The 25,187-nt window shown below is 37.5% G+C and overlaps 1 protein-coding gene across 1 annotated transcript in view; it reads right to left on the bottom strand.

The window, feature by feature from the left end:
* Positions 1–25,187, bottom strand: part of tenm3 (teneurin transmembrane protein 3) — a 275,510-nt gene that overhangs the window by 187,647 nt on the left and 62,676 nt on the right. The window contains 2 exon segments of the mRNA XM_051889778.1: positions 14,444–14,722; positions 21,013–21,339. Of these exon segments, the coding sequence (XP_051745738.1) occupies positions 14,444–14,722; positions 21,013–21,244 (511 nt within the window). The 5' untranslated portion in view covers positions 21,245–21,339.

Raw genomic sequence — 25,187 nt, 5'->3', positions numbered from 1 at the left:
CTTGCTTTTATATGAATTTAATATGCGAAAGTGAAGACTTCAAATCGCTTCAAATGACTCTGCTGAAGGCTACTGCAGTGGCTTTCACCTGTCTTCATCCTCACCACTGGGAGGCAGCTGTCATCGGAGGTCATCAGTTCGCTTATCAGTTCGCTATTGTTTATTTGTCAGCTTAATCTAAATATTTCTGGGACGAGCAAACAAACGGGCATTGAGACATTTACATTACTTTGGTTATAAATTAAGTGATCAGTGCGATATGAAGTGCACTATTTTCTCATTTCTGGACACATACAATATGATTTTCCTTCATCCCCATGCGTACCACAACCTCAGTGGCTCATTTAGTAATGTATAGCCTGATTAATCTTCCTTGGACTCTTTCCCTCTTTTCTCACATATTTTTTGCAATTTCCCAGCTTCTCCCTTTTTCGCCCTCCCCCTTCTCCTAGAAGCTGTGAATGATTTCTTTGTTCGGACAGACAGGCTAATTGAGAGGGCCTTTTCTGAGTATCATTAAAAAGGATGATTGCCGGCCATCCAAAAAATTAATGTCCCAGGTGACCTATAAAACTCAATTGATCTTAACAGTGGGCAGTGGGGGGAGAAAAGAGACACACATTTAGACAGGCTTTCATCAGCAATTACACCACATTTTGTAATTAAATTATGTCTTGGTAAGCGTGGTAATTAAATAAGGTGTAGAAGGTTTGCTGGACTCCTGGCTAATGGCTAACAGAGAGAGAAGGAGGGAAACTCATGCCAGTAAAAGTTTCCAGACTACTGAAGTGCTCACATCATTACCTAAACACAAGGACAGACACAGTAAAACTGCACTTTTACTAAGCATTCCTCTTAGGATTTGTCAGAAAAATGATATCTAGTCAATAACAATTTTACCCAGACAGACACTGTTTGTCTGCACTGGAGAAAAACAAAACAAAACAAAACAAAAACAGCAAAACAAAACAAAACAACTCAAAAACAAAACACAAAACAATTATCAAATTTAAATACAGCATAGTGCTATATATTCTTACATATGTATCATCTGGATAAGTGGATTACAAGTGGTTGGAGTAGGTCTTTGCACTCAAATACTGCACACCACACAGTGTGTTTAATGAATTCGTTCCATAGATACTGAAATGCGACTGAAACGAAGGGGGGGGGGGGGGGGGGGGGGGGGGGGAATCCCAGAAGTGTCTCCAGAGAGTGACAACCACAGCTAGATTGTAACAGAAATGAGTTTAGCATGGTGCTGAACTTTTAAAACAATGTGCCGCAGTGATGGGTGGTTCTGTCTATCGCTCTGTTCTGTTTTATATTTGCCCTCTCTTACGACTTGAACAGAGCAGCACATATCATCTGGGCTTTAGAGGTGCATTGTTAGCTTTTGCTGATTGTGACATATGGCACCACACCCCCCAAGCGATTTGTAAGCTATTGATTCATTGCTACGTACTGGTTCTCCATGAGTGGCTTCTGCTTACGATGTTGCTAAGGCAAAATCAACCAGCAGACAAGAGTTTAAACAGCTTTCAAGTTCAGGCACGTGGGATTTCATATATGGCATGAAATTCTTTATATATGAGGCATAGCACAGAAACTCACATACAGAAATTAAAGATCAGATTACTCGGTTCCTGTCTGTTTCTGTAATTTTGTTAGAGTCCAGAGCATTTGCATATCTGCATTTTTTCACGCTGACCAAAATCTGACATCGAGCCACTTCAGTATTAACCCTAATCAGCATGCATAAGAATGCAAGTGCGCAAAAATACATTGTAAATGAAACCTTCTGGCCTTTTCCATTGCGCTTATCTGCTGGACTACTGCAAGGAAGCTCATACTTTGCACAGATGGCTAGAAGCTTTTTCTCTTTCTCCATCTCGCCATCTTTCTCCATCTCTCCTTATCCCTTTTAGACGTCCCCTCCAGTGCTGACATCATCAACCTCTTCTGCGAACACCGAAAGGGCACAGCACCGCTTTTTGGTGAAGTCCTCAGGCTGGAAACTTGATGTTCGAATTTGAGAGGGCGATTCAGGAGCGCAGAGGGAAATACACTCCTCTGCTGCACTCAATTCACAAGGGCAAAACCTCACAAGATACACACTCTGTTCAAATACTCAGAGTGGTGATGAAAAGCTGCCATATCCAAATTCTAAAATTTGAACTGATCTGAATAACCGTCTCAAGGCACATCCGAACAGAGTCCAGCGTGCAGGTTGATGTCAAACGTCAGGGTAGGGTGGAATAAAAGTGCCTTGTTAATGTTCGATTACACAGTCTGGTTTAACATGGCCTATTGTACGCAGCTCTCACTCACGGCTCGTGAAACTGTCACTCTGTCAGTCAAAGCCCGGCTCTGCAGAGTGCCACTGTGGAGAGAGTGCTCTTTAATGACGGTGTGCTAGTGTAACAAAGCACGGTTAATGCCATTACGCCGCCAGCACTGCTTCATAACATCCCTGCCATAATGGCGCTCGTTTCAAACTCTGTTTACGAGCTGCAATTAACTTTACCCAGATCACCACTCTTTTTTTTTTACCTCCAGGTGTCGGGGAAAAGGAAATGACACATTTTTTTACTGCGAGCCAGAAAGCCAGGCTGGTGGCAGCAAGGCAGGTTTCCGGTCCCAGGGCATCAGGGGCTTGTTTGGGGTCCAAACTGGATTCGGTCCGCTCTGATGGAATGACCAGAGAGTTATACGACGCTACCACTGGACAGAAAAGAAACAATTGGAGCTTTTATCAGTGTCCAGGGCTGGCTTAAAGCTTCTAGCATGGTCTGCTTGTAATCTGTCCAGTCTGGGGGGTGCAAACGAGGGGGGCGAGAAGGGTCGTACGCCAGTCTGAGTGGCCTACACTCTTGTGCTAACAGAACACAGCTGCTTCTCGTTCACGCCAGGCTTACTGAGATAAGAGCACTCACTCTATCAGCCAATGCTGCTATGTATACAGTGTATGGAGATTAGTTTGCACATACACAAGTCCTGTTGAAAACACAATGAGGGACAACAACTAAAAGTGCTATCCATTTACACTCTAAATACTTCTAATACAGGGATAACACATGCCATACTATGCAATAAAAACTATGCAAGCTATGCAATAGAAAAACAAAACAGAAAAAAAAAAAAAAAAGATATACTATGCTTAATCAGGACTATCAATCAGTATGCTGATTGAACAGTTGATTTGATGTTTCCTGACATAAGACCTTTAACCTGTCCACATTTATCCGTATTTCCTTCCTGTGCTACATCTGTTCTCAAGAATCAACTTGCGGTCCAAATAATGAACTTTTCTCTGCAGATTCCATTCTACTTGATCTTTCATTACAAAAGCCTTGTTACCTGATCAAAAAGAGAAAGAAAGAAAGAAAGAAAGAAAGAAAGAAAGAAAAAAGAAAGAAAGATAGAAAGAAAGAACATCTCCAGTTCAATGCTGAATCTACATGGAGGGTTGTATTGTGAGCTGCATGGATGTGAAACTGCAGTATGTCGTTGATGTGGACTGCTGTTTCTTTGTAGGACTTTGAAGCCCACTGATTGTAATGTCTTTGAAGTAACCCTCTGCTGCACAGGCCTATTCTCAGTAAGAGCTGTAGGTAACTGTGTGTTTTACATTGTATTAGCTCTGTGTTTAAACTGAACCCATATGGGTCAGTTATGTGTGTGTGTGTCTTGTACCCAAGAGAGAAGGAAAGAGAGAACAAGTGCTTGGGTATGTGATAGTTATTTTTGACTGGCCACATATTTTATATTCAGAGCAGGCCTCCATGCTCTATAGGTATAAAAGCTATATACACATGAATAATATAATATAATATAATATAATATAATATAATATAATATAATATAATATCAAAGATCATATATAGATGTGATTTTTAACCAATCGTTGTATGCGTATGTATGTTTAATTAAATATATATATACACACTGATGAGCCAAAACATTATGACTAGCCACAGATGAGGCAAATATTGTTCATATTATTAATATCGTTCATAGATTAGATGGTAAAGCAAACAATCAGATCTCGTAATCAACGTGTTGGATGCAGGAGAAATGGGCAGGAATAAAGATCTGAGCTACTTTGACAAGGGCCAAATTGTCACGGCAGTAGTAGAGTATCTCTAAAACTGCAAGACTTGGTGCGAGGACAGACAAACCACAAACCAGCGACAGGGTGTTGGGCGCCCAAGACTCATGTGTCACAACACACAGTGCATCAGACCAATAAGAGTACCTAAGATTACCCCCGTCGACCGTCGAAAGCTCCTACGATGGGCATGCGAGTGTCGGAACTGGATCTTGGAGCAGTTTCCTTTTTTGCATCACGTGGATGGCCATGTACTTGTGCACCATTTACCTGGGGAAGTGATGGCACCAGAATGCACTGTGGGATGGTGGAGGGAGTGTGATGCTCTGGGCAATGTTCTGCTGGGAAACCATTGGTCCGGTCATTCATGTGGACATAAATTTGACACGTGCCACCTACCTAAACATTGTTGCAGTCCAGGTACACCCCTTCATGACAATGATGTTCCCTGGTGGAAGTGGATAATGCATCTTGCCACACTGCACACATTGTTCAGGAATGAATAGTTTGAGGAACATGATGAGTTCAAGGTGTTGTACTGCCCTCCAAATTCCCCAGATCTCAACCCAACCCAGGACATGAAGGATCTGATTAGTGCCAGATTCCACAGGACACCTTCAGGAAGGTCTTTGTAGAGCCCATACCTCAGCGGGTCGGCGCTGTTTTGGCAGCACGTGAAGGACCAACAACATATTAGGCAGGAGGTCAAAATATTTTGGCTCATCGGTCTATATATATATACACATTATAGAATTGGTTTAAATATTTTTATCTACACATAATGCAGAATGTGATTGTGTATGATCCCTGTAAACAAATTCACCAGAAGTATGTGAGTGAGATAAAAACAGAGGAATAAAGAGCAAAAGAATTTGCAAAATGACTTTTAATCAGTCATGAAAAGAAAAAAAAGTGAAATCCAGTCACATTCGAAAAAAAAGTCAAAATACCTCCTTACTGACTGATAAAAGCATTTAAATAAACTTTTTCACAAATAGACTTTTTATTTTCCCATTCCAGAGTACCATTAATTTCTATGTAGCATACTGATTTTTCCAGCCACCATCAACCTGGTAGCAATTTCCTTTAGAGCATGACATTATTATTATTAGAACTGACCATCTTGCTTCAGTGGCTGATCAGGTGGTGAAATATATGTAAATATTTGCATTTTAACAGTCACTATGTGTGGAGACCTCGAGATAATGAGGTGTGTGGAAATGACAGACTTGACATGAGTAGAGGACAAGCCATTAATTGAACTGAATATAGACCATGAGCACTGAGATGATATTTCTATTCTACATTATATACCTTTTCCACCTTTTTTAGTACATGTTAGCATGCTTCTTGTGTATGCAAGTCACATATTAAATATGTTTACTATAGTGTAACTATTGCAACTACCTGCATTTACAGAAACACACACACACACACACACACACACACACACACACACACACACACACACACACACAGGAATTGCAGCCACAGGGCCCTTAGGAAGTGCAGTGTTTCTGAGTAAACACACTCTCTGTTATGTGAGCGATAAGGGTGTTTGAGTGAGCTGCTGATAGCTCATCCTTCTTACAAAACAGACACACACGCTGTTGTTACACTGCCGAGTTGAGTTCATGACCCTCACGGGAAAACAATGCGTCTCGGTTTAGCCTCCGGAGATGCCACAAAACCGTAGCCATTCAGCCATGGCATAGGATGAAATCAAACTGTAGGCATTCTTTCATGTCTTTTTTGTTGTTTTCTTTTTCTTTCATGATTTTTTTTTTCTTTTTTCTTTTAGACCAGTTAAGGAACAGCTACCTCTACCACTGGATAGATCGTAGTGAGTTTCAGGCCGGAAGGCAAAAGTTTGTTTTCCAAAAATGTGTCTACTACTGCTGGCTTGCTAAACAACTGGAACACTGCAGGAAATGTGCCCTGAGGGGACAAAACTGGGATGCTGAAAGACACGAGTGGACTATGTGAAGCAGAAGGTGTGTTCACATAGCAGATTTAAAATATAATACCACATAAAAGCAGTACTAAAATATGCTACTTCAACTTATCTCTGAAACTAGTATCAGAGGCGACTCTAGTGCTGCCTAGTGCTATAATTTAATTCCTATTTTTTCTAATATTTTTGCTATATTCATAAACTAACATGTAAATATTTCCTAAATACTTAAAACATACATTTTCTTATTTCTGTATTAGTATTTTATATGTAAAATGCATTTCTTTATTGTCTTTATTTGCATAATCTGACTATTAATTAAACATGTCTTTTTGTACTAAATGTGGCACTTCAGATGCAATTTCTGTCTTTTTTGCAATGTAAAGAAAGAGATTACATAGATTGCAACCTCTAATTCTCTGACTGGTCATTTCTATGGGTTTATGTGAAGTCAATAAACGGCTTGACTGCAAGAAAAATGTCCAGAGAAAAAAAAAAGCACAGAAGAAAACAGAAAAAAGAAATACATATCTTTGTTTACATTTACATTTATCCAATTAGCATCTTTGTATCATCTTTGTGGCATGCACATGAATATTTCTTTTGTGGTTTTCTCATGAAATCACCTGTCCCTATTAAATTAAGTAAATGTTCAAGTGTAAACATTCGTCATGCTTCTATGAACACCAGGCTGTTTCACAGGTCTATGAGGCTTATTTATGTGCCATGCACATCAGCGGTCTGGCTTAGTTATTGGTGGTGCAATCGTTGCGCAATGGCGTTCCTTTCCTTTGCAATCTTTCCCAACAGCCCGTTTCCATCGCCATCACCCTGTATCTTCATGTGCCAGATCTCTTAGCTAAACACTGATATCAATATCTTCGCAAATACCAGAGGACAACAGCTAGGGTGGCCCACACAATCCCAGAGCACTTTAAACTAAAAGAAACAACAACAGCATTGCTTTTCAATACGTACTCACACTCTGCCGCAACAAGAATGTCATAACCCTTATATAAGTAACTCATTTTATAATATAAAACACACTTGGCCTTTTCCGCACTCGAGCTCTGAATATTTTTCTCTCTGCAGATATATTCAGCACCTGGTTATTGTTAAAGCGTAGTTGTGCTACAGAATTTTTGAACATATTTATCTCTTTATAACCCATTTAATCACACGTCCAATTAACGAAGTCCTGTCTGAAAAAGGTTTAGCCTGGTAAAGAAGAAGCAGGCTCCACTAAACTACATATATTAGACACATTAAGACACTCCTAAGATAAAAGGCTTTAGTTCTCATTGCTTATTAAGCACTTTTGTAGAGTTTCCTGAAGTAATTAGATGAGTGTGTTTTTAAATTGCAAAATGTTCAAGCTTGTTTGGCTATGATGCTTATTAATAGTACACAATTTTGCATACTGTAATGTTTGTTTGTGTGTGTGTGTGTGTGTGTGTGTTCACACCTAGAGCCAGGCAGCCTCTCAGAAGGAATTTCTGTCCCCTGAACTACCATGCCGGACTGACTAAGCCGGTTAAGATATTTACAGGATTTGCATTATTGTTGACACATTTTTCTTAATCTTATTAAGCTGACGTCTATGACCCTCTTTATATAAAACATAAGGAGAGGAGGTGGACACTTCATTCCACCAAGCAGAAAATCACTCCCTGAGGTCTCTATCACCTCTGATGATTCAGCAAAACAGCGCCACAGACTACCGGTGCTTATGGCAATGCGCGTAATAGAAAAGAGTGCTTGAGACTGTCCTGCCACGATAAATCTGGCTTGACCGCTGGTCACTACTGCTGAGAAAATTTGGTGGATTTACAAGCCAGACACACACATGGAATGCAAGCTCTTGACCCAAACCAAATGGGTCTCTGTGAGCGTTCAAGTGAGGCATTCCAGTCAGAAAAAAAGTGTCAGGATGGAGAAGTTCCTGCTTCTCTCCTGTCAAATCCTTTGATGTAGCTTCACAGGCTCTTAAAAAATGGGGCGAGTTTAGATGCTAGTTCTGGAACTTTCTCTCCCTCAGCCGGGAACATGGACTAATGGCAGCACAACTGCTTCCTTGCTCACAGCAGGGCAAGCTCTCTCATATCTGCCGTGCAATTTTTGATTAAAGCCCCCCCAAAATAATGAAACAACCTGAATCAAAACGGAGGCACATTAAAACCTCAGCCGGGGAGCGGTGCTAACGAGACCTCGAATAGTCAGTTGAGGTCTTCGGTTCTTTCTCCTGTAGTCAGGGCTCTCCCCCCTTCTCTATCCCTCTTCCCCTGAACCCCCTGTAGTGCGCAGATGTGTGTGTGTGTGTGTGTGTGTGTGTATATGTGTGTGTGTGTGTGTGTGTGTGTGTGTGTGTGTGTGTGTGTGTGTGTGTGTGTGTGTGTGTGAGAGAGAGAAGCTTCAAACAAGCTCAAAATCAAAAACAGATCCAGACAGAGGAGCAGGTGTCATGTGATGGCAAGATGGCTGCAAATGACAGAGGAGGCACAGCATTTTCTATTGGATCTAAAGACAAGTTGTATTGTAGTTTTAAATATTGATTATTTAATTAGAAATCACGATGATGTTGGATAAAAAATTTTGGTACTTACTTTTTTAAAAAGTGTTTTTAAATGATATGGTTCCCATAGTTTTTACCATGATTTTTTGAGTTTTTGATTACTGGATACAGTAAGAGGGATGAGCTATATATACACACACATACCCTAGTGGGGAAAAAAAAAAAAAAACATATTATATATATATATATATATATATATATACATACATACATACATATAATGTATTTGAAATACATTTACTTTGTGCTAATTATACTACAAATGCATTTACATATTCTTGTGCTAAATAAAAATACCTTGCAATTGGTATTTTTGGCATTTTCAATGTACTTTAATTGTGCAAAAGTAGAGCTGAGGTCCAACTGAAGATATACTTAAGTGCTAAAGTGGAACTATTGCAAGTATACTTTAGGTACACTTTAAATATATTGCATTTAAAGACTGATATTATACAAAGATCATACAATCCTTATTAATAGTGATATTAAAACAATTTTTAGGCATAATATTAAGAAATGTGCATTGTGCAATAAAGAAATACTCCAAATAAAGTTTAATTATAATTTTATATCAGTAAGCCTTAAATGATATGACAATAAATATGGTAATGGACTTGAAGTACTTAGTATGAAATAAATGTATTTTAATAGATTTTGGCATTGTTTTTTTTTTTTTTTTTTTACTAGGGGAACACAACCAATCAAACGTTTGGGGGCAGTAAGATTTTTTTGTTTTTGTTTTTAAAGAAAAGAAAGTAATATTTTTATTAAGTGGAGAGGCATTAATTTGCTTTAAAGAGACAATAAAGACTTTTACAATGAAAAAATATATTTCAAATAAATGCTGTTCTTTCGAACTTTCTATTCATTAGAGAATTTTGAGAAAAAAAAAAAAAAAAAAAAAAGTATAACAGTTTCCACAAAAAAAACTTAAGCAGCAATGTTTTCAACAAGAAGAAACGTTTCTTAAGCACCAACTCAGCAAATTAGAATGATTTCTGTAGGATCACAGGAATAAATTACACATTAAAATGTATTAAAAATAAAAACAATTATATTTAAATTGTATTAATATTTCACAATGTCTTTTTATTGTATTTTTGATTAAATCTTTTGAACAATATAGCCTAAAGTGGCAAGTATTTAGTGACCTCCCCTTACACTTGAGCAATAGCAGGAACATGGCTCTCTTAAACCTAAATGGAATGGAAAGAGTTTCTTCTTTGAGAAAATGGAAGAAGTCCAGGAAGACACTATATATATATATATATAGTGTTATATATATATATATATATATATATATATATATATATATATATATATACACAAAATCATAAAAATACAGATACACAATAAAAATAAAAATTAAATTAAAAAAAATTCTTTGCCTTAGTGTGAAGATTGAAGTGTATGTGTTTGTGTGCCTTCTCTCTCCTTTCATTCTCTCCCTCTGGGGGAGTGAGCAGGTGTGCAGTGACCCAGGAAGAGGGAGACACGGGTGGGCATGCGGTGAAGCGCATCCCTGGCTCAAATGTCCCCTGGAGACGGAGGACAAAATATCTCTCCTTTCTTAGCGGCCATCTCTTACTCGCCCTCTCCTTTCCTCCCTCCCTCTCTCGTCTTTTCTGCTGCAGCGGAACACATTGTGCTCAGGTGTTTCTCCCGACCCCTTCTCCATTACAGGATATTAAGTCCAAAGAGCGAGAGCAGGCAGAGCGACTGCTCTCTATGCCGAGCCGAGAGTGTCTCTGTGTGAGTGTCTCTCTCAGTGTACTTTCTAATAGAGTTTAAGGGTGAACTTGGAAATGTGGGACCAGAATCGAGATCCTTTCACTAGAACCGTGTCTGACAGAGCTACACACACCTCTTTCACTTCCACTCTCAGCTTCTGGTTGACAAATCCTGCTTTTTCTCCCAAATGGAATTAACCTCTACAGTGTTTGAAGTCAAAAGGCAGTGTCGCTAGGGCTGACGGCCCATCCGCACAAACACAATCAAGTTCTGAGGCGACAAGCAGAAAAACCATGAAAGCTAAAAATGGCTCCATCTTGAATTTGGTAGAGAAAGGAGTCGGGAAAGAGGCCGAAAAAAGCCAAACAGTGTGTCAATCATTTGGACACACTTTCTTCCATGGTGACGCCAGGCACATGTAAACAGGAAATCTTTTGGTATGGCTGGAGAAAGCTTTTTTCAACATTCATGTCAAGAGGCACCGAATTGGAGGGAAACGGTAGCTGAAGTTAATCCCAAAGATCTTGCAATGGAGTGAAGTGAAACAAACCAAGAACAGAAAGAAAATATTCTTTTTATTTTCTCCTCATGGACTCACTAACACTGTCTGCAGCTGTCTCTTGTTAGGGCACAAGTCTCGGCAACTGCAACATATGTCACAATTCAATGATACAATTAGGAAAAAAAAAACTCTCACACACTTATGTTACATGTTAACACTTGTGGAAAACAACAACGTTCTGTTCCAAAACCTAGTGATCTGCCTATGGAGGAGGCATTTTAAAATATGACAGGCTGTTGCAAAAGATAGTCAATTATGCTGCATTATACAAGATATTGTTTCACATGTATCTTTCAAGGTGAAGACAAGCTCAGTAAAAAAAAAAAAAAAAAAAAAAAAAAGATTTCCAAGATGGTGGACAAAAAGCGAGATCAATGTTGATTATAAATAAGTCTATATTTCATTGATAAAACAATAATAATAATAATAATAAAAATAATAATAACAAGGTTTATATTTTATGCAATAATAAAAAGTAACAAAATAGTGAAATGTAATTAAAATCGTTTTTTTTTTTTTTAAATTCAAAATTATTTTGTGTGCTATGTATTTTTGGTAACACTTTCTTTTAGGGTTCAATTCTCACTTTTAACTAGTTATTAGTTATTAACTAGTTATTAGCATGCATATTACTAGTATATTGGTTGTTTATTAGTTCTTATGAAGCACATATCAATGCCTTATTCTGCATGACCTTATTCTACATCCCTTAATCCTACCCAATACCTAAATTTAAACACTACAAAACCTACCTTACTAACTCTTAATAAGCAGCAAATTAGGAGTTAATTGAGGCAAAAGCTGTAGTTAATAGTGAATACGTGTTCCCTATACTGAAGTGTTATCGTATTTTTTATTAAAATATCGGTTCTGTCAGGACCACTATCGTCAAATATGACTGATAATTGCATATGATTGATAATAGTTCGTATTGGCGGTATGGTTCTGTTCTGGGCAAGAACTCCCTGTGCATCCATGCAGCCTAGCATGGATAAGAGCAGGGAGAGCAGCAATAACCCCCCTAGGGTAAACAGAACAGAACCAACATATGCAGATATAATTAATGTCAATAATTTGACATGTACACATATTTCAAGAATTAGTCTGATTCAGAGGAATCATAAGGCCAAATCCTGACTGAAGAGAGGAGGAGCTGGGGATGGAGGAGGGTAATTAGCTCCTGAGAAATGCAATAGCTGCTGATAATACTGAGGAGCCTATATATGGATGCTGTGATAGGCGTCGTATTCCTATAGGTAGACGTGAGTCACCTGGGAGTCATCTGATGCGAGCTTGACTGACATGACCTGCCAGAACTGACACTAACGCTTGACTTAGAGCAGTGGTTCCCAACTTTTTTGATTCCAAGGCCCCCACTGTCCACAACAATTTTCAAAGGCCCAAGACTTTTGCAGTTGTCCATGATTTACTGGATAAGGATTTTTTAAAATATTTTTCATATATTGAGGTAAGTCGTGAGAATCTAGGTTCTTTAAAACCAATAAAATAATTAAAATAAGAAATATCTTGACTCTTAGTAGTTTTGTTTTACATTAAATCATTTTTTTAAGTCATCTTGAGACGCTCTTGGAAGTTTTCAGGGGCTCCAGCCCCATGGTTGAGAACCACTGGGTTAGAGTATTGCATGTTTAGTTTAGCAAAATGCTAACATTAAACTCTATTGGAATCAACTAGAGTCAAATTTATTCTCTTAATTTCAATATGCATTTGAGATACATACATACATACATGCCTGCAGGCTCTGTTCTCAAATATTAACTACATTAAGGAAAGTGAATATAAAATATGTAAAATAAGCTCCCGTCGGAGGAGTGCGTTCATTGCTCTGGTCATCAGAGATATGAGAGTCGCCCCACACATTCATCTCATAATGGAAGCAAATATAACAATCCTACACACTCAGCGTTTTGCCTCCCTTAATTAAGCCAAAAGGTGTTAATGAAAGTGATTAGATAAGGTCTTCGTAAAGGTTATTTGCACACAACACCTGTTAGTCTAAGGAATATTAATAAATGAGAATAAGTGACAGGAGAGTGTGTGCATAGGAAGATAATGAATGATTTAGCCCTTCATTTGCTTCGTTTTCTCCCTTTCCTTCAAAATGGCTGTCTTATACCTCACTGTCAGCAGCTTTAATTCTCAATTCAATTCATGAAAAAAAGAGGGAAAAAAAAAAAAAAAAAAAAACTCCTCCACTTCATTCTCAATTGGACCTGAAAAGAACAACAAGAAACAAATCTGAGGGATTTTAGTGTGAATAAAAATATAATCAAAAAAGCATGTGAGGGCGTGATGACATTTCCCCCCCGCCGAGGCCCCGCTCTGGGAGAGTAGCAGCGGAAGTGTGGTGGGGAGGCCCAGAGGAAGCCTGTCACCTGAGCATTCTTTGAAGCATCACAGCTGCTTTGTGGGAATGAACGACGGCACCAAAGAAAAAGAAGGAAAGAGAGAGAGAGAAAGAGAGAGAGAGAGATCGTCGCTCCCATCACTTCTCCAGGTTTCAAGCATGATCAAATTTGCACTTCAAACCGCTGGGGCCTGTTAACCAGCCATTGTGTGTGTTCGCTCATGCGAGCGGAGCATTCCAACGATGGCTAGGTAAGGTCTCCTAGCGCCCGATACAAAGGCAGACCTTTGATTGGGCCGCTGGAGGGTCCCCTCAGGGAAGCGGAAGCAGTGGTATGGGTATAAAGAGAAAGAGAGTTGTGGATGTATTGACTTTATTCTGCTTGCTATTGACTCTGACTTGGCCGGTCATGATAAAAGTCAAAAGAGTGTGATAATGCTAATATAGTGCAAGAGAAGTGTGCATAATCGATAAATATTTCCTTTTATAGGGTCCTCTATGTAGGACACTCTATCTCAAGTTTTGGAACTTGATAGCTAATTTCTAGCAGGTTCAAGCTGGCCTTTGAAAATCCACAATTTTCCCAAAACAAGATTGAGCACCTTAATCTTTCATGGAAGCTTGTTTGTTGTTGGTCCAAGAAAGTCTACCAGCTTGCACTAACTGATGACCATCTCAGACCAGCTAAAAACCAGTTACCATGTCCAAAAACACATAGTTCACGCAAAAATGAAAATTCTGTCATCATTTACTCACCCTCAAGTTGTTCCAAGCCTGTATATATTTCTTTGTTCTACTGTACATAAAGGAAGATATTTGGAAGAATGTACCAACCAGATCTCGCCCCCATTGACTACCGTAGTAGGAAAAAAATACTATGGTAGTCAATGGGGGGCAAGATCTTTTTGGTTACAAACATTCTTCCAAATATCTTCCTTTGTGTTCATCAGAACAAGAAATGTATACAGGCTTGGAACAACTTGAGGGTGAGTAAATGATGACAGAATTTTCATTTTTGCGTGAACTATCCCTTTAAGCTGGATTTTCCAGCATGGTAGAGGAAAGAAAACATGTTTTTTATCTGGTTTGGGCTAGTTGAATCTGGACTAAAAGGCTGAATGTGGCCCTTGTGTGGCTCCACTCACCGTTCTCACTGTCTGATTTGTTCTCATGCTCTGTGTCAGTCAGGGTCAGGGCTGAGTTCGAGCGGCTGGACAAGCAGGAGTTGCGGCCAGACTTCACACCCCTGCCCCAGAGGCGCATGGCACGTTCCGGTGACATCACCCCCTCATTCTCAGTGTCTACGTCTGAGCCTGCGCCAACAGAGTAGCCGCGGTGGGGGAGGCCCATCTCTGCGCAGAAGGCCAGGCCGCGGCGCGTGGCTGGTTCACATATTCCCAGCTGCCTCAGGTTAAAGTTCTGTCCTGTAAGAGAAATGTAACAAAACAAATTGAGCATCTACACACATGATCTTCTATGAACAATCAGCAAGTGTCAAATGTCAATAAAACACATTGGCATTGGAGAGAACATTAAAAAAAAAAAAAAAAAAAAATGGCAGCTGAATGGTACCATTTTTAAGAATTGCAATGTAATATGTGAGTTAACTGGTATGTATAAATTACAATTATTTTGCTTGTATATCAGATGTAAGCTAAACAAATAAGTAAAATGAAAAGATCTGTGTCTATGTTACATCAAACGTTTTTAAAGTAATTAATACTTTGCTTCAGCAAGTATTCATTAAATTTATCAAAAGTGACAATAAATAAATGTATAATGTTATAAATGGTTTCAAATGATTTCAAATAAATGCTTTTCTTTTAAACTTTTTTTTTTCATCAAAGAAATTCTGGGAAGAAAAAAAAAGTATTGTGGTTCCCACAAAAATATTTAGCAGCAAAAACTGTTGTCAATATTCATAATAAAAAAAAAAAATGTTTCTTGAGCAGCACATCAGGATATTAGAATGATTTCTGAAGGATCACATGACACCGAAAAGTTGCCTAATGACTGCTGAAAAATCAGCTTTGCCATCACAAGAATGAATTAGTTTAAATATATATATTAAAATACAAAACAATTATTTTAAAATGTAATAATATTTCACAATATTACTTTTTTACTGTATTTTTGATTAAATAAATGCAGTGTTGGTGAGCATAAGAGGCTTCTTGCAAAAACATTTAAAAAAAAAATCGGTAACATTTTAGAATAACTCACGCTATGAAGCATTAGTTAAGCATTAGTAAATAGTTCATCATTTATAAAGCATTAATAGACATTAGTAAGCAGTTTATAAATACACCTATAAATGCTTTGATCTTGATTTATAAGCATATCTATAATGTGTTTAATAAATGTATTTTCATACTTTCTTATGAACCACTGACAACTCCTAAATAACTGGTTTGTAAATAATGTAATACTTAATTTAGAAATGATAAATTGATCATTAATAAAGTATGAAAATACAATTATTAAACACATTATAGCTATGCTTATAAATCAAGAACAAAGCATTTATAGGTGTATTTATAAACTGCTTATTAATGTCTATTAATGCTTTATAAATGATGAATTGACTGTTTACTAATGCTTAACTAATTCTTCATAGTGTGCAGTTATTATAAAGTGTTACCCAAAAATAAAACATAAGAAATAAACTACAAAAAAATAATAATTGATAATAATAAGACGCAACCTGAAAATACATTCATATATTACCTATAAATAATTGTAATAAAATGCAATGATAAAAAACACAAAACACACACACATGCATACACACAAACACACACACACACACACTTATAATGCAGGAACCATTTCAAACACTCTGAGACAATTTCCACATGCCCTAGTTAAGCAGAGGAAACAATCAATCAAAGAGACACTAAAAAGAACCCATTTAATGTTCTATTTTGAAGTCTGACTTCTGTTTTCTGCGATTACTTCTGCCATGTGCACTTATAGTATCAAGAGAATGACAAATAAACTAGAATTCTCTAATTCCCTGGACACTAGAAGATCCCTTATTGCGCGCGCACACACACACACTGTAAGTTTATGTGCATGGAAAAATGTGAGTTTTTTTCTCACTAGAGAGACTAGGGAAAGCCTAAGAGGGCTCAATATCATGTGCAGGTTGAACGTCATGGTAAGTAGTTCTCATTTTAAGAACAGAGTGGTATCTTTCACATGTATGTGTGTGTCTGGGGGGGGAGGGGGGCTCAGGTATGCTTAGTTGGCCTGTTCTGTGGGGTGGGAACAGCCCATAGAGTGTTGGTAAAACACAAGCTGACAGGTAAATGGGCCTTGCTGGCAACTGGGGAGCCATTTGGGGAGTATTGAGCAATGAAAAGATCCACAGCTCTAAAGAAAGAGGAAAAGAAAAGAAAAATAAAGGTGTAAATTGATAGCACAATTTATCTTCTTTTTTTTTTTTTTTTTGTCTCTTTTTTTGGCTTCGGAGATTGTATCAACTGACCCAAAAGCCAGACAGAAAGGAAAGCTTCTGTAAACACACACACACACACACACACACACACACACACACACACACACACACACACACACACACACCTCATGTGTGGAACAAAGAGACTATCAAGTCTCATCAGACAGTCAAATATCCGCAGACTTAGCAGTCTGTTCCCTGAAGACCCACAATGTACTGCAAATGTGAGTTCTTATCGGTTTTTGGAACCACAGATATAAACCCAAGTTACCAGAATTTCTCTCTGCTGAATGACTATGACATGTATACTAGCTCACCCCGTGAAAGCAAATAAATGAATAAATAAATAAATGTCCTAGGCGGCATTGCAACAAGGACAAAAAAATGTGGATAAATAACAACTCAAGGCTACAACTCAAAAGATAAAGGATAACAGAAATTTAAATTTAGACAAGCATGAGACTGTCACAACAAGATATTAATTCCTACTCCTGTTTTTGTTTATTTATTTTTTAAAATACAGTTACAAACTCTTTTCGCTGAGAACGGTGGGCAGTCACTTGACTAATTGTTATCCTGTAGCACCACGTATGTTTCCTGGCAGCCCTAGTTGTGCTAAGTGAGCTTGAAAATGAGCTTGAAAAATATGTTTCTCAGTGAGACTGATGATGTTTTCTCTGTGCACCTTCTCCATGTATTTTGGAAGGATACAGATAAACGGCAGCAATTAGCCATGAGAGGGAACACCGCGGTAACATGTCTAAACAGCCGTTTACACGCTCTTTAAAAACGTTTTAATGAACTGACTGCAGTCTCTTGGGCTGTGCAAAGTCTCAAACTAAGGAAACACTGCTACTAAAATGAAGGATTATTTATATCCATGTCAAGTTGGCACAGCCGGAATCACGATATATATCTGAATTTCGGTAGTCAAAACTGTCGTATTATTGTAGTTTGCATCATTTATGGAGGTGATAGAATAATAAAAAAATACTTCGAGCATGCTGCTGCCTTCAGATGTCCAATCATTAGATAATTTCGCAATTAAAATGTAATTACTTTTGCAGTGAAATGATTGAGCTTGAAGGTGACAGGCAGAAACACACAAATAGAGACAGTAAGGGGAAATGTGGCACAGACAAGCAGACAGCTTCATCATGCCATAGTGTGTTAGCAGTCAGACTGGTACTTTTAGCACATTTTAAATCTGGATGATGATTTCAGAAATGTCTCCAGGCTGTTAATATCTGACTTCAAAGGCAAGATGACACCACTATTAAAAAAAAAAAAAAAAAAAAGTCAGCACAGGAATGACTACTACACATTGAGATTAATATAAAAACATATATTCAGAAAAAAATGATCAAACAAAAAATATTAGAAAATACAATAAAATTATTAGAAATATTAATATATGCTCATTTAATAATATATAATGCTAATTTAATTCATAATGCTACTGAGTTGATAATTAATACACATCATCATCAAAATATAAATATATTTTATAGATAATTGAAAAATCATTTTAAAAACTGAAAATTTCCATTCTACAAATAAGAATAACTTAAAAAATAATAATAAAATAATTTCAAAGAACAAAAAAAGTGGATACTGATTATACTTAATAAATAACTGAGTAATCAACTTTAGTTAATAAAAAATAAATAAGGAAAAAGTAACAAATAATGTGTTGCTGGGCTAAAATATTTAAAACAAATGCAGAAGTACATTTTTAATAATGTCTACAAATTAAATATAATAAATAAATATACTGTACATATAATTATAATAAATATAAGAATGAATCATTTAAAACACATGCTTCCCATAAACAAAGAAAGAAAAAAAAAAAAAAACTTTCAGAGAGAGAGAGAGAAAAAACTAAAACGACTAAAACAAATCAATCCATGCCATTTAAAAATAATAAAACAGATTAATTTACAGTTCATTAAACTTTCAAATGTATCTTCATGTTAGACAATGTGAAAGGACTTTCAACTTAGCAGCCGCTACAACTTATAATTCATTTCCCGTTCTTTTTGTCTGGATCCAATGATTTCCAAACTCTGTATTCTGTAGAATTAGACTGTGGAGCAGACTGCATTCCACGGAGGGAGCTTATCTGCCATGGTGATAGGTGTGCGCGGCTCCAAAAACACTGAGGCCTGAAAAACCGCGTTGCCAGAGAAAAAAAACCCTCACAGTTACTGAGACCGTATATATTGCGGAAATATATTGGTCTTTAAACGGATCATTTATTTAGTCGTTAGCAAGCAGATCCTCGTAAGTTTTAATGGTTATGACTCTTCAAAGGACGCAGCGTAACATTTTCAAATGATTTCAAAATGTTTTAAATGCATTTCTTTGTTAAAAAAAAGTATAAGGGAAAAAGGAGAAAAAACACAAACAAACAATTTATCTTGGCTAAATCAAATCAATTAAATTAATTTGATTAAATCAAATAAATCATATCATGCAAAGGATGAAAAGCATTCTAAAGTAAATATTCTAAATATATCTGATGTTAAAAAATAATTCTAAAAAAGTTTTCACATGTGAGTGACTACAATTATTTTAAGCCACATAATTTCATGTGGCACATTTTATTAGGGTGGCGATAAAAAAGGAAAGAAATGAAAAAGAAAACCATTGATCCCCTGCATTAACAGGAATTAATAAGGGCTATTAACTACAGAAATAATCGGGGTTCCACCGAAGTTCAATTAAAATCATATAAATTCCAAATGAACACCAATTAGTGTAGATGAAATTGTACAGGATAAGATAATTGAGCAATTATGGCTTTTCTGCTCAAATATTTATGAAGTGTTAATTTGAGTTTGAAAGCAATCAATGAACTGGTAATGACCTTTATGGAACTTTGTAATGGAACTGAACGGCAGCACTTCCCAGCAAGGCTACATTATTTCAGATCTCAGTAATTCCAATCTGCCATTGTTGTGTAATGGCTAATTAACAATTTCAGTTCGCCTGCCTGGTCCTTTCTATTCCACAAATTAATTATCTAGGTATAGCTTTTTGCAATGGTCTAAAGGCTAAAAATATATCACACGGGAGGAATTAGTTTCATGACGAACGCTGTTGCGTGCCAAGGTTAGGGCTTGAGACTGGTTTAGGTGACGTCTACGGCAGGGTGATTATGGGGAGAGTGTTGAAGACCGTGTTGAGGCCGGAGTGCAGTCTCTCAAGAGCTCAACGGTGTCTGCACTACATCTGTGAGCGCCTTTACTCTCTCTCTCTCTCTGTGATAGAGTGGGCTACCCTGCATAATGGTTGGAGGCAGGCTGCTCCTTTACCCCCTGCTGTAATCTGGTGTCACTTCCTGTGCTTTCTAAAATAAACACACTCAACAGACAGAGCCTCTAGCACTCCAGTGACTGATAACAGCTAGGCTGACCTTCAGCTTAACACAACACTTACGTTAAGGGCACACAAACACACAGTGCTAACCTCTATCGCAACACAGACAGTCACAACACCTAGGGGAAAAAAAAAAACGTTTGACCCAAATCTACATTTGTGCTAAATCCACAGCTCAAAACTCACCTTTACTGGAGTATATTTTGATGAAGCCTTACATGCAGAAGAAAGAAAAAGAAAACAACGAAGAACTCAATGAATGTGAGGGAGTTTATAAGTGCGGCTGTGCGAATGCTAGCGGACCCTCTGCGCTCATAATTAGTAATAAAACTGTGGCCGACCAGGGCACATTGCAAACTTCAGAACAGCGCAATAATGCTTTTTATGTTTTTTATGGTGCCATTCATTATTGCCAATGGGACACATGGGCATATGTTATAACAGAAACTTCGGATCTGAAAATGAGAGGTTCGGTCGAGGGGTTTGGATTGCGCTAATCAGAGGAAATGCTTTATTTCTTCGCTCTGTCGACTAGACAAGTAGCAGAGTGAGTCTGTGTCTGTAAATCTGTCTAATCTGTTTTGAATCTGCTTCATTTTTCAATCAAAGTAAGTAAATGTTTTCACAGAGAAAGCGTGCGGTCGTGCCAAACCAAACTTAATTTCCTCTAATTATGTATAATTATGGTTGTACATCCCATATATTATTATTTGAACGTGATCCATCCAAATGTCATTCTTGGCATATTTCTAAGCATGTGTTGTTATTATGTTTTCTTAGCATGCGCTCTAAAGCTGCATGACATGTGACCTCTGGACTGTGTGAAGTCACAATTGATTCTGTGAGGTATGACAGGCACAGGTGACTCACCTTGGCGACCGTACTCATCTGCCTCTCGGTGTACCATCTCTTTGACGTGGCCTCCGTACAGCAGACGTGAGGAGTCGTGGTCGAAGGCCTTGAGCGTCTCACTGGAGCTGTAGGACTTCTGGGTGGGCACGCGGCAGTCCTCGCTGTCGCCGGATGAGCCCGTGTAGCGGCGCTCTTTCTCTCTCCTGCTCTTGGTTAGGGAGCAGTAGGGCCTGCGTTCTTTCACATCCATCCTGCCCGCATGACGCGGTGTAACGCAATGCGGCAACCAATCGGAGCGCTCGCTCGCCGCAGGCTCCGCCCGACTGTGAGCTTACTGTTGACTACCTGGAGAGCGAGAGAAGGGGCACATAGGGATTGGAATAGAGAGGGAGAGAGAGAGAGAGAGAAAGAAGAACTTAAAAAAGTGTAAACTAGCGGTCACACAGCACTAAGCTGTACACTTAATCTTCCCAGGATTCACAAATCCTTTCCACCTTCTGGACTGTCGGGAGACGGCATGAGGGCGGCGTCTTCCGTGAGACAGCGTGAGAGTGTTTCCCTCAGCCTGTGTACTGGTTTTTGCACAAGAGCCCTTCCTTGAGATTTTGAATGTAGTTTTTTTTTTTTTTTTCTTATGCTCACCAAGGCAGCATTTATTTGATGAAAAATACAGTAAAACATGAATATATATTACAAAAAAAAAAAAAAAAAATTATTTTATATTCTATTTATCAATATATTTTAAAATGTAATATATTCCTGTGATGGCACAACTAATCTGGCAGGGTTTTTTTTTTTTTTTTTAGCAGCCATTACTGCAGTCTTCAATGTCAAATGATCCTTCAGAAATCATTCTAATGCGCTGTACTGGTGCTTAAGAAACATTTATTATTCTCACATTTGATGCATAGAAAGTTCAAAACATTTTGACATTTTGTAACATTAAAAATAAAATGTCTTTACTGTCACTTTTGATCGATTTAATACACCCTTGCTAAATAAAAGCATCAATTTCTTTCAATAAATAAATAAAATAAAATAAAAACTGACTCCAAACTTTGGAATGTAGTGTATGTGAATGCGTTATAAATATCCAGATAAATATTATTAGGATGACGATACATAGTCTTAAATAGTCTTTCTGACTGATTTATAGAAAATAATCTTCAACACTTTACAAAAAGGTTCCATTTGTTAACATTAGTTAACCGCATTTGTTAGCATGAACTAACAATGAAAAATACTTCTAAAGCATCTTCATGTTAATACATTATCAAGATCAAAAGTTGTATCTGTCAATATCATTTAATGGACCTGAGCTAATATGAACTAGCAATGAACAGCTGTATTTATATTAGCTATCATTAACAAAGATTAATGAATACTGTAACAAATACATTGCTCATTGTTTGTTAATGTTAGTAAATGCATTAATTTACGTTAAGTAATGAGACCTTATTGTGAAATGTTACCAAATAATCATTGAGCTACACTAATTGTGTATGATATGATTGTTTTTACATGTAACCAGCTAAGGAAATGGAATACAAGATGTGTAATATATTTAACTTGGTACGCAGTCTTTTCAAAATTTGTGTACAATACAATTTCTTTTGAAGTAGTTCCACTGCTGAATATTTGTGAATGTGTGTAGGCTTTAAGCAGTGCGTGCGTGCGTGCGTGTGTGTGTGTGTGTGTGTGTGTGTGTGTACACATACAGCATGCTAGTCTGTGTATGTGAAAGAGGCTATGGAGGGGTGGTTTGTTTTGGGAGTTGATAAGCTTAAGAGCAGTGCAGAGAGGTCAGAACAGGACACTTGGGTGGGGGTGGTGTTAGTTAATTGATGACCGCTCTTTGTCGGCCTGTGATACGCCAAGAATTACTGATAACAATGATACAGTCATTAAAAGACAGAAATAAAACACCGGATCAGTACATCCAAAGCGGAAGGGATTGGGAAAGGAAGAGGAAAAAAATAACCAACAACCTTTCATTAAACCCTGCCAGCAAGAATTAATAAAATCTACCTAAAACATCCTGGGAATCGATGAAGAAAAAAAAATATAAAGAAAACGAAAAGAAAAAAAAAAGCACATTAATGGGAGATGGTGGAGTAATAAATGATGGTGAGGGCCCTGGGGTGCGTTTCAAATGTTTATTAGTCCAAAACCCTCTGCTTCTAATTCTGGGTCCAGATAATCGCTGTACTTTAATTTCTTTCTTGGCTGGCCCTCTTTTGGAGCCCTCCCAACATGCATGCTTTGCTTTTCATGCTCAAACATTATTTTTTTCACCCTTCCTCTTTCATCCACTCTCTCTCAGAGGCGGCGCTCTTGATTTTTTTGTATGCGGCGTACGTAGATGATTTTAAAAAGCTTCCCTATATGGACGTGTTAGAGGACAGGATATTTGAGGGGCCCTGAGAAAGAGGGGTTTGGATGTTTTACTAGGCGAAGATTGCTATTGGTTAATCCTATGTCCGATGTGTCAGAGAGAAAGAGAAGCTTGAAAGGCAGATTGGAGGGGTAATCGTAATGTGTCTTAAGTGTGAAGCAGTGTTTGAGTGTGTGTGAGTGCTCTGTTGCTGACTGAAATGGCAGAGAACATTCTGAGGTGCTTCTGTCGCAGATCAGCACTCTTACTGGTTTATACTGAAAATGGGTGTGAACATCTTTGATCTGACATTAATGCTGTATATGTAGACTTTTTCACATTTTCAGCAGTTATAATACATTTTGAACTCACAAATAAAAGCATCTACACAGGCGTGCACACACACAGGCCATCTTGCTCCTCGAAACAGAGACAAAGTCTTTTGCTTGTCAGGCCCATATGCTGATGTCACTGCAGTATGAATTACATTGTTACCAGAAGTTCCACTTTTTATTGACAATTTATCTTCTCACCACCATCATAACCACCAAACTTTCAGAGATATTTAGTACAGCCGTAGGCACCTTGTATGAAAATGTATAAAATGATGTATTGTGTTGTTAAATATAAAATCAAAATTACAAAATAAGTGTGCTTATTCTCAAGTGCTTGAATCAGCTCAATAATTAGATTTAAGCAATTTAAGATTTTTTTCTAAGTAGAGAAAAACCCCCACTATGAACAAAATGATAAAAGGCTAAATATATTTTCTAATCAGCTGACTTAACAAAGAACACTTTTGTCTATGATGAATATGTGCACCGTAATTATCTGATTCTTCTCTGTCCTCATAAATGAATTAGAAGCAGCTGATCAACTGCATTATTGGTAATTAAATTCTTAATTAAAAATTGACGCGGTTCAATGACTAGCACCAAGCTTTAAATAAGAAAAACACTGACATCACTAATATGGCAAACTGTTACAAGAGGTTTGTTGAGGTAAACTGAGCACTATATTGGCATGGGAGTCTGAAGGATCGTTTACGTTTGCAGTCAGACAGAGTGAATATGTTAAATTATCAATGAGGATATATTAGTATGTCATGCTTCAGTGGACACATCAGCAGTGATGTCCTGCACAAATCAGCTAGAATTATTTTAATAATATTAATAATAATAATTATACAGGGGGGAAAAAAAATCCAAAAATAAATTCAGGAATCAACATACAGTTTAAATTATTAAAATGTATTGATTTGGGTCTGTACACTCTAAAAAATAATGCAGGGGACCTGTTACCACAACTTACTTAAATGCATGGTTAAACATTAAAAAAGGTTTTTTAATTTAATTAAACCTTTTAAGTTGCAAACATTATTTTGTTGAGTTCTGTTGACATAATAATGTTGATCATTACATCAACTTAATATCGTCTGTAATTTAAACTCAAATTTCTGCGTTAATTGCCTTAAGTTACAATTTACAACTTAAAAAACACAGCTCAGGCTCATTAGAAAAACGTACCAGTGTCAACATTTTTGCGAAACGCAACAGTTTTGCAACAGTTTCAAAGTGAAATGTCCATTGAGTGGCGCTAAAAGCACGTTTGGTTTTTTACCGGAACAGATGAACGTGAATATGCCAACATTTTATTACGTTGGAGTTTGTACGTATCACCACAGTTCTGAATTGAAATGTCCAGTGAGTGGTGCTAAAAGCTTAATGCTCCATCACGTTTAATAACGTACACCCACACTAAACCCTAAACCTACCCAATAGTGTTAACAAAAGCAAATGAGACGTAAAAACGCAATCGC

The sequence above is a fragment of the Ctenopharyngodon idella genome, chromosome 1 (assembly GCF_019924925.1).
Source record: "Ctenopharyngodon idella isolate HZGC_01 chromosome 1, HZGC01, whole genome shotgun sequence".
NCBI lineage: Eukaryota > Metazoa > Chordata > Actinopteri > Cypriniformes > Xenocyprididae > Ctenopharyngodon > Ctenopharyngodon idella.
The sequence above is the reverse complement of the archived record's forward strand: the minus strand, read 5'-3'. Positions and strand labels throughout refer to the sequence as shown.